A 10,361-nucleotide genomic window follows, 5' to 3' on the forward strand; every position below is an offset into this window, starting at 1 on the left:
AGAGTTTCAATCACCCTCCACCATCCAATTAACCGCTCTTTATTTCCACCATGAAGTCAACTAAGCCATAGTTGAATTTAATTCATTCACTTTAGCATTGAGAATTCCGAAATCCTATTCCAAGAGAAATCCAATGTCCAATTCCTTGGTTTAAAGTTACAATATGTCATTCAAAAGAGAATCATTTAATTAAATCAAGTTCTTGAGTTTGGATCTACTCTAGTAAAACAAAGATTTCAAAGCTCTTTTAAATTTGCTATTAAGAATTTGTGAAGAGCTCCCAAGGTAAACCTTGTTCCACTATTTCTTCACCATAGCAAAAGAAGCCAGAACGGAGGCCCAAACAACTTCAAATTTGATGTTATTTTTAATCACTGAATTAAAAATCAAGGAGATTCAGTAGAATTGGACAATGGTTTGAAGCCACTCTAGCTAAATATCTAACCACCATACGATGGGAGGAATTAAAGCAGTTGAGTTAAGAAAACATATGTCCAGTATTTCAAGAATCTGAGCCCAACTTTATTAATGCACCAAGTGAACTTGGGGCCAATGAACCCAACCTCATGAAAATCATTAATAGACAAAAAATACTTCATCTCCTTTGGCCCTTGGGAAAATGAAAATCTTTTCCCACCTCTCTTGTCCTCCTAGGAAATTAGACAATCGAAGTCACCTCCCACCACCATAGGTACGTCTATGGTAGAATGCTTTTCCAACCTCTCCCACAAATCTCTCTTTTTATACACATCCTTGTTAGAATATATAGAAGCTATCCTCCATGTACCTTTGTTAATAATATCTAAATCACCAATTACCAATTGGGAAGAAGAATCAACAACAATAAAATCAGCCATATTGGAATTCTATAAGACTAGAATGGCTCCAGACAAACCATATGAGGCCACTGAAAATATTCCAAACCATCCCCAATCAATAATTTGATTTCATTTCTATTAATAGAAGATAATTTGGTTTCCACCAAACCCAGAAAGAAAACTCCATGCACTTTTACAAACTCTTTGAGATATAGAGAAGCACTATTCTTCCTCGCTACTCTATAGTTCCAAAAGGCTATAGATGACATTAATGAAAAATAGGGGATGAAATCCCCGTCATACCTTTCATCTCCATATCAAGTTTTCTGCTCCTAAAATTTGAACTAATCATACCAAGGCCTTTTAGTTGTTTTGATTTTTTTTTAGCTTGACAGGAGCCACCATCCTTACCTCCAACTTCAGCAGATCCTCCATTCTCAGAAACAATAATAGGACCACCATTACCTTCAAAAGCCTCAAAAGATACCACCTCCTCCACATTTGATATTTCACCATCTTCAGCAATGTCAATTTGAACTTTAAACTTATTATCATCTTAGGAATGTTTTAAGGAATAAAAACCTTGTCCACCATTAGTTTAGCCATATTTATAAAATTATGTCCAAGATCACCCTGAGAAGGAGTGGCATCCAAATCACCCATAACTAGTTCAAAAATAGATTCAGCATTAGTAGCAATAACCGGTTCTGCCTCTTTTTCCTTTACCAATTCAGATTCTTTGCTCACAGCAGCCTCAACTAAACGGGGATAAAATCTCTTACTGGCATGATTTTTTATCTTCTTTGTCCCATAATTTACAAGAATCCATAGACCATAACCTTCTTTGTCATTCCGAGCATCTTCACTCATTTCCTCATGAGTAACATAAGCACTACCTACCACAATTGGATTATTTAGAACCAAGCTTGGGATCTTGGATTGCAAAAAAAAACCCAAAACATTTTGGCTTATAAACATCTTTCCAAGTAAAAACATGCATCTTCTTAGAATTAAAATTGCCATAAAAAAGAAAGTTAGAACAAGCTTTTCTAATGAATTTAAGAATAATCCTACCTCTTATCTAATAAGCAATATAATTATATATATATAATTTAAGATATTGTACTCTTCTAGCAAAGCCTTCTAACCCAAAATAAAATCAGTGACCTTATCAAGAAAAGGTTGAAAGTCTTAATCGGTAAGCCTTTTAATAGAAATATGAAGACCCGCATAATTCATACCAATATGAGAATTAGAAATACTTAAGACATGACAAATATTTTCCTTCTCAATAGGATCCTTTGAGGAAAAAACCTTACTTTTATTATGATTAACAAAGAACCCATAACATTTAGAGAAATAATAAAAAATATGCTTTAACTTCATAACATTATTAACCAACGCTTTATAAAAAAAAATAAGAACATTATCCACATAAAGTAAATGCAAAATATACATATCACCCATTTTTAGGCCATCAAAATGTAATACAGGGGAATTATTATCAATCAAGTTTGATAAAAGCATCCATCATAATGAAAAATAAAGTATGGAGATAAAAGATAACATTGACAAAGACTAGAGAAAGATTTAAAGAAACCATCCAAAGAACCATTTAGATCAATATAGAAAACGTTTTCCTCAATACAACCTTTAATCCAACCTATAAAGTTTTTTAGAAAACCTTTTTAAGCCATTCTAGTTAGAAGAAAACATCTTGATACAATATCAAAAGCCTTCTGAATATTTAGCTTAGCACAAAAATATTAAACTTTTCCAAAGTTAAAGTCCCTTAATAATTTAGAAGCTAATAACATATTATCTATTTAAATTATCTTTTTGATAAACCCATACTGACTATGATGAACAATATAAGGCATAATAAATTGTATTATAGTAGCCATAACTTTTGCCAATGTTTTATAAAAAATATTGCATAAAGAAATAGGCCTAAAATCTGAAATCTATGAAGCAAGACAATATTTTGGAATAAGAACAATAGTAGTAGCTTTGGTAGCTCTAGGAATTTTACAATAAGAAAAGTAATGTAAAATAGCCTTACTAGATGAAGGACCAACAATATCCTAGGATTTTTTTAAAAATCAAAAGTATAGCCATCTGGCCTAGGAGCAGAAGAAGAGGAAGCCGAGAAAACAACCTTTCTAATTTCATCAAAAGTGATAGGAACTAAAAAGCATGAAATAGTTGAATTAGGAATAGAAATACCCACTAGAATAAAAAAGTTAGAAGCAAAAGGAGGTGTAGGAGAGTTAAAACTTCTTTTAAAATGCTAATCAAAGGCATCAGAAATACCCATAAAACTAGAAATTAAACCATATGAAGAAGAAATAACTTTAATAAAATTACTATTCTATCTACTACAAATCTTAGAATATAAAAAACCTAAGTCATCTTCACCATTAGAAAGCCATCTAGATTTTGATCTTTGAATAAGCCAAGAATATCAAAGAGATTGGTAATGAACCAAAAGAGCATTAATCGCTTTTAAATCCAAGTTCAGCTTAGCATCCATAACATTATTTTGAATATCCTATAATAGATTTTATTAAACTAATTGTAATCTAACCAATTTACTAGAAATAAAGTTAGAAGAAACCCATGACTAATTTTTAATATATCCTTTAAGCTTATTCAATTTGTTATAAAGATCACAAATCTGACTACCAAAAGAAGGAAAACAAAAACACCAATAAGTAAATCCCAAAAAATTGGATTAAAACAATGATAATTTTTTAAAATGAAATAATAATTCATATTAAAATGTTTAATATTTAAAAAATTAGCGAGTTATGATCAGAGTACCTAGGATCTACCACCTTATAATAAGAAGCAGTAAATTCATTCAATCAAAACTTAATCACCAAAATCCTGTCAAGATTAGTGTGAATTGGATAATTAGTTATTTGATTGAACCAAATGTAAAAATACATCACAAAAGAAAGATCTTGAACCTTAATTTTAAAAATGAGATTATTAAAATCCCACAACTTATTATTGGGAAAAAAATTACCTCTATATTTTTCATTAGAAAATCTACAACAATTGAAATCACTAATAAGGACCCAAGGGGAAGAGATATTTGTGGAAAAATTAAGAATATCTTTCCAAAACGTTAGTCTATCAACTGGATTATTTGATGCATAAATCGCAGTGATATAAAAGGAGTAAGTAGAACCCACTTTTAAACAAGCATGGATCAACTGGTCAGTTGAAAAAATAAGAGAAAAAGAAAAGAAAGAAGCAATTCATTTAATCAAAATTCTCCCAAGATTAGAAAAAATTATAGTTTTTACAACTTCCTTCATTATGCAAAAAAATCCTATGCCTAGAAAAGAACTAGGGATTCTTTGCAAAAGCCAAATTAATTTTAGCTTCAAGGATACAAATAAATCAACGTTAAGAGAACTCATAAGATCCTTACAAGAATTAACTTTATCAAGACTATTAAAGCTTCTAACATTCCAGGATGCAATATTAAAAAAAAAATAGGATTATTTAGAAGAAGAGTTTGTAGCCTTCCTGGAAATTTTTGCTCTTATCCCTTTACCTGAAGCCATGGGCGGTCATATAATCGCCTGATTATTAGAATCAAAATCACTTAAAACCTTATTTTAATTATCATTTAATAAAGAATGATGATAACCATCTCCTTGATTCAAAAGATCATTTGACACTTTGGATTTCAAAATAAGAAATTTATTATTTTTATGCAAATCAAAATTACCATTATTGCTAGTAACAATACCAAAAACTGTTGCAACCCATGACCCCGAGTTTGAGATTTTGATGATGACAAATAATGTCATTTGAATTATCTTGAGATTCATTGAATATTATTAGCTATTGTCCGTGAGTACTAACATTTCAGGAAAGATCAAAAGCTACTCAGGACAATAGGAAGACTCAAGAATGGGTAGATTAGGAGTATGAGTCTACAATGTATTTTGTTATTTATTTTATTTTTATTTTCTTAAGTCTGGCCATAACATGCATAAAAGTCTGAGCAACCATGCACACACATAGGGGGAGAGTGTTTTTAAATGAAAAATTTAAAGTTTTTCTTTCTCTGTTGATCGTACTGTACGATGTTATTTCATGCCATACGATCAGAGCTTTGTAGGATGATTCTGTGAATAGATCGTACCGTACGAATGTAATCATACTGTATGATATGTTCAAATCCAAAACCCTAGCCATCGTTTTAACTTAAGTTATTTTTGCATCGTTCGTACGGTACGATTTATTTTAAATACTTACTTAGTTTAACCCGTGATTAGTGCAAGAAATCCATGATTAGTGCAAGAAATCCTGGTTTAATTATAATTTTAACATCGTACTGTATGAACCCGTTCGTACAATACAATAAACAGAGATGAACTATAATCATCCCGAAGATCATCTTGGACGATCTCTTGGGTTTTGTCTCATCGTATTGTACGATGTACATCGTACCATACGATGAATAGAGACAATGTTTGATCGTCCCAACTATCGTCCTGTACTAACAGAATTGTTATGGATCGTACCGTACGATTCAATATCGTACTGTACGAATGTTTTGAACTGTTCATACCACTTCATCTAGGACAAAGTATGTTTATACATATCGTACTACATGATTAGAAACTGTACTGTACGATAGAAACGGCTACTTTTGAAATCTCAAGGATTTTGGATCCCATTTTTATGTGTAAAACTTGTCATATTTTGAGGGTGTGAATCAGAGAGGAGAACGTGATTAGAGAGGGATTCCGAGGGAGAGAGATCTTGAGAAGTTTTTTAGGGTTTGAGAGAGGAAGGAGAAGGTGAGCGTTCTGAGGGAGAAGAGGTGTGAGGGAGATCACACGGTTGCTCCGAACTTGCTGCATCTTGCTCCTCCTGTGGCCCTAGAAGAATTTGTGGGAGGATCTTAAAGGGGAAAGGCTCTTCTACATCCGTGACCTCGAGGTACTCTGCCTTCTCCAGGAAGGATAAAAATGAGAAGGTTCTCTGCTGTCGCCAGGAGGGTGGAAACAGAGTTTGGCACTCCGCCACATCGGGTTGGTGAAAGGGAGTATTGTAAGGGCTTCTCCGCCTTGCCAAGGGGGGCAAAAGGAGAGCTATTGCTTGTAGTGAAATACCCGGAGCGGAGGACTCCGGGGAGTGGATGTAGGTCATGGTTTGACCGAACCACTATAAAAATCTCGGTGTGCTTTTTCCTTATTGTGTTTTTATTATTGCGTGCATTTTATTTCATAATAATTGCTTGGGAAAATTTGTGAAAGAAAAGTTGTTTAAATTATTTTTATGTTCAAATTTTAAAAGCATCAAAAAAATTAGAACTCCTACTTAGGTTTTAATTATTATCAAAAAGTTTTCACAATTCATCCTCTTGTCCATCTAGTAACTTCAAAAACATGAAAATAAGAAGGCAGAACATCAGTAGGAGAAGAATCAGTAGGAGAATTAAAATTTGGAATAACAGTATTCACAGCTTCCACAGTTAAAATTGAAACAACCAAAGAATCTGTTCCATTTGTCTTGTTACTTACTAGTTTATTTTTAAAAGAAGAATCAGATATTTCAGGAAGACTGGATGAGTCACGCTTAGCCACCCAACTTCTACTTCTATTCCTAGTCAATTTATTCTCAACCAGATTTTAGCAGAAGACTTCATAGAAACCCTACTTCTACATGAGTTTGATCAAGCTCTTTTTCCTTGACTTCCTTTTTTTTCTCTTGAGCCAAAGGGGAAACCTTAGGTTGAGAAGGACAAAGAGAATAAGGATGAACAATTAAGCCACATCCTGAATAAGGAGACAGTTTCCAGTCATAAATCACTTTTAAACTAATTATAAAATAATCAATAAAACATTATTCTCATGAGAAAAAGGGGATTCCTTATTAACCAACACGCATACCCGAGTAAATGTGAGACATAATTGCTCCATAGTAAGCGCATCAACTGCTATCAATACCTTGACTAAACTAGCAATTTTAGAAATTATTTCAAGGGTCCAACAAACCAAAGGAAGTTCCATGATTTTAATCCAGAGAGGAATCAAGGAAAATTCCTCCCTCTTAGGGCTAAAAAGAAGAGACCATTTTTTAATAAGAAATGGTCTATGAAAAAAGAACCACTATTCTCCTATCCAGACAAGATCATAGTCTTCTCGGCAAGAGAATTTCATCTATAATAAAACATCATTTAAGGATAAAAGAGGAAACAAACCTTTAAGCTTCCAAGCTTTAGTCATAGTCGAATATAGGACCTCAAATAAAGGTCTCTTACCTGAGGAGTAACAAAACAAAGAAAATTCCAAATTTTTAGAAACCTTGTGGGCATCATCATCTGAAAACATCGCCAAGTTTTCCTTATGAGGCAAGAAGGAAACTGAGAATTCTTAGCTGAAGTTCGACAAGAAGAAATTTGCCCTAACCAACTATTTGAAACTTCTAACATCTTCACGGGTGAGATATTTGTATTATTTAGGGTTTCAAAGGAGGAAAATCTTCTAATAGATCCATCAAAAAGAAAGAAGGAAGAAAGGAGAAAACAAAAGGAAAAATTAAAAATATGGATCCTTTGAATGGGAGGACGAGAGGAAACCACGAAAGATAGGGTCTATAATTATTTCAGAATAGAATATATGTGATGATAGAGTTAGAGTCCTATGTATTAGCATTGTAGGGATATCCATCTCAAACATAGAGAACATAATATTTTTTAAGTGGAAAACCCTAGAAAGGGGAAAACCATGGGGCATGGCCAAGTTGAAAATGATTCCACTAGAATTTAAGTAGATTACAAAGGGATGACTCATTCTTTAGGGCTATCAGATTACAAATATCAATTATAAAGTTAAAATTAAGTAAAAAATAAGGATTATAGTCCAGTGTCACTTGGTGATCTGACAAAAGTCTGGCATGACTTGGAAATTCAATTTTTAAATAGTAATCTGATAAAACTCTTGGTTACTTAGAGGTATGGCGAAACTCTAGGCCTTTGGTCGTGTTCTGATAGAACTCAGAGCCTTAGGTGGCAGTCTGACAAAAGTTAGGGTGTCATGTGGTAGTCTAGCAGAACTCCGAGCCTCAAGTGTTGGACTTCAAAAGTTCAATCCTAAGGTGGTGGTCTGGTTGAAGTGAGGGCCTCAGGTGATGGTCCGGTAGAAGTTAAGGCCTCAGGTGGTGGTTCAATGGAGCTCAAGGCCTCTGGTGGTGGTCTGATAGAGCTCAGGTCCTTAAGTGGTGGACCGACAAAGCTCAAAGCCTCAGTTGGTGATCCGATGGAGCTTAGGACCTCAGGTGGTGGTCTAGCAGAGTTTAGGGCCCCAGTTGGTGGTTCAGTGGAGCTCAGGGTCTCAGGTGGTGGTTTGAGTGGTGGTCCAGCAGAGCAAAAGGCCTCAAGTGGTGTTCTGGTGGAGTTCAAGGCCTTAAGAGGTTGTCAGACATAGCTTAGGGCCTTAGGTGGTGGTCCGGTGGAACTCCGGCGGTGGTTAAGGAGGCAAGGGGGCAAAAGCGATTTCCAAGCTCTCTCTTTTCTCCTTAGGCCTAGGGTCTCTTCTTCAAGAGGAAAGGGCACTCTTCTTATTCTTATAGATTTCTTGGAGTGGCAAGGCCTGTAAATAGGTGGGATATCAAGGGAAAATAAGGAGTGGCTTGGAAGAACGGCCGATTTTGAATCCCTTGATCGTAGACCATTTGATGGACATTTAAATGTCTTAGTGATGTCAAAATTAGGTGATATTGGGCTCGTTAGATTTATCTCATTGAGTCGTTCAATTCAACTATAAGAACATCATGTTTGGAAACTATGTATTAATCCAAATTATGGTTCAAACCTTCCAACATCGCTTTTGACCCTTGATTTGGACCCATTTGGGCCCATATTGGGTTCAATTTGGTGTCGTTGGGTTTGTATGTTTGAGATGTTCAATTCAACTATAAGTTTGATGAAATCAAAGTTTAGATGGTCCCAATTTTAATTTTGAAAGTTTCCAACTTTATTTTTACATTAACATTCATGCCCGATCAAGGTAATTTTTGATGATGTATCAGTTGCCCCCATATTTTCAAATGTTAAAACTTAAGAAGTCCAAAAACATGTGTTGCAGCCTGTGGAGAAATTTTTGTGTGATATGAAATTTGAATATACTCTGATGTTGGGTGTAGATGTCCTGAATCACTTTAAAACTGCCAAAAAGAGTCTGAAAAGTTGAAAATTTATTTTGGGTACCCCCAAAATGTTCAATTTGGTCTTTTTAGGCCTAAAATTGGGCCCGAACATGGGTCGGCATGAACAAGCCTCCACTGAGCACCGCCACCCACTATCACATTGCTGCCATGCTGACGGCACTGTTCCCAAATACTTTGGCCAACCCGGCGTGATCCAGGCCCACCTAGCCCTCGCACTGGCCCTCTTGACCCTTGCATGACCTGCCCAGCCTGTACACCCACACATCACGATGCCTACTCGTGCTTGCCCAGTGCTGTCAAGCGGCTGCCTACGTGGTCATGGCTGATGCGGCCCTCTTTGACTGGCTAACTACGCGGTTGGCTTAACCGCCTGCGCCAGTTGACTTATCCACCAAATGAAGGGTGTTTTGGTAATTATATATATATATAAGTCTAGTGTGGCTTACTTGGTGGTCTGGTAGAAGTCTAGCGTGGCTTGGAAATTTAGGTGTTAATTAGTAATCTGAAGAAACTATGGGGTTACATGGTGGTCTGGCAGAACTCTGGGCATCAAGTGGTGGTCCAGCGGAACTTCAGGCCTCAAGTGGCTATTCGATAGAAGTCAGGTTGTCAGGTGGTGGTCTGGTAGAACTCCGGGCCTCAAGCAGTGGTTTGACATAAGTTCGAGCCTCAAGTGGTGGTCGAGTAGAAGTAAGTGTTTAAGGTGGTGGTATGGCAGAAGTCAAGGCCTTAGGTGGTGGTTTGGTAGAGCTCAGGGCCTCAAGTGGTGGTCCGACAAAGCTTAAGACCTCATGTGGTGGTCCAACAGAGTTGAGGGCCTCATGTGGTGGTCTGCAGAGCTAAGGTCCACAAGTGGTGGTCTGATAGAGCTTAGGCCCTCAAGTGGTGGTCTGACGGAGCTCAAAGCCTTAGGTCATGATTCGGTGGAGTTTAGGGCTTGAGGTGGTGGTCCGGTGTAGCTCAGGGCCTCAGGTGGTGGTCCGAAAAAGCTCAGGACCTCAAGTGGTGGACTGATGGAACTCTGACGGTGGTCGAGCAGGCAAGGAGGCAAGAGCGATCTTTAATTTCTCTCTTTTCTCCTTAGGCTTAGGGTTCTTTTTTTAAAGACAAAAGGGGGCTCTATTTATATATTTCTTGGAGTGGCATGGCCTTTAAATAGGTGGGAGATCAAGGGAAAATGGTGAGTGGCTTAGATGGACGACCGATGTTGAATCCCTTGATTATGGACTGTTTGATGGTATTGGTGAAATTTTGAAAACATATTTTGAAAATATTAGTTTTCTTTGGGAATTTTAAAATTTAGATTGAATCCTAATTCTAGAAGTCGAATCAACTCGTCCGGAA

At 36.1% G+C, this 10,361-nt stretch overlaps 1 protein-coding gene across 1 annotated transcript in view; it reads right to left on the reverse strand.

Moving 5' to 3' along the window:
* Positions 1–300: 300 nt before the first annotated feature.
* The window catches only part of LOC110098075, an 18,930-nt gene continuing 8,869 nt past the window's right edge, over positions 301–10,361 (reverse strand). Inside the window, exons 5-7 of the mRNA XM_028695019.1 lie at positions 1,451–1,714; positions 1,230–1,334; positions 301–374 (exon numbers count right to left, since the gene is read on the reverse strand). Coding sequence (XP_028550852.1) covers positions 301–374; positions 1,230–1,334; positions 1,451–1,714 — 443 coding nt within the window. The remainder of the gene's footprint in view (positions 375–1,229; positions 1,335–1,450; positions 1,715–10,361) is intronic.

Source organism: Dendrobium catenatum, unplaced genomic scaffold, assembly GCF_001605985.2.
Source record: "Dendrobium catenatum unplaced genomic scaffold, ASM160598v2 fragScaff_scaffold_621, whole genome shotgun sequence".
Taxonomy (NCBI): Eukaryota; Viridiplantae; Streptophyta; class Magnoliopsida; order Asparagales; family Orchidaceae; genus Dendrobium; species Dendrobium catenatum.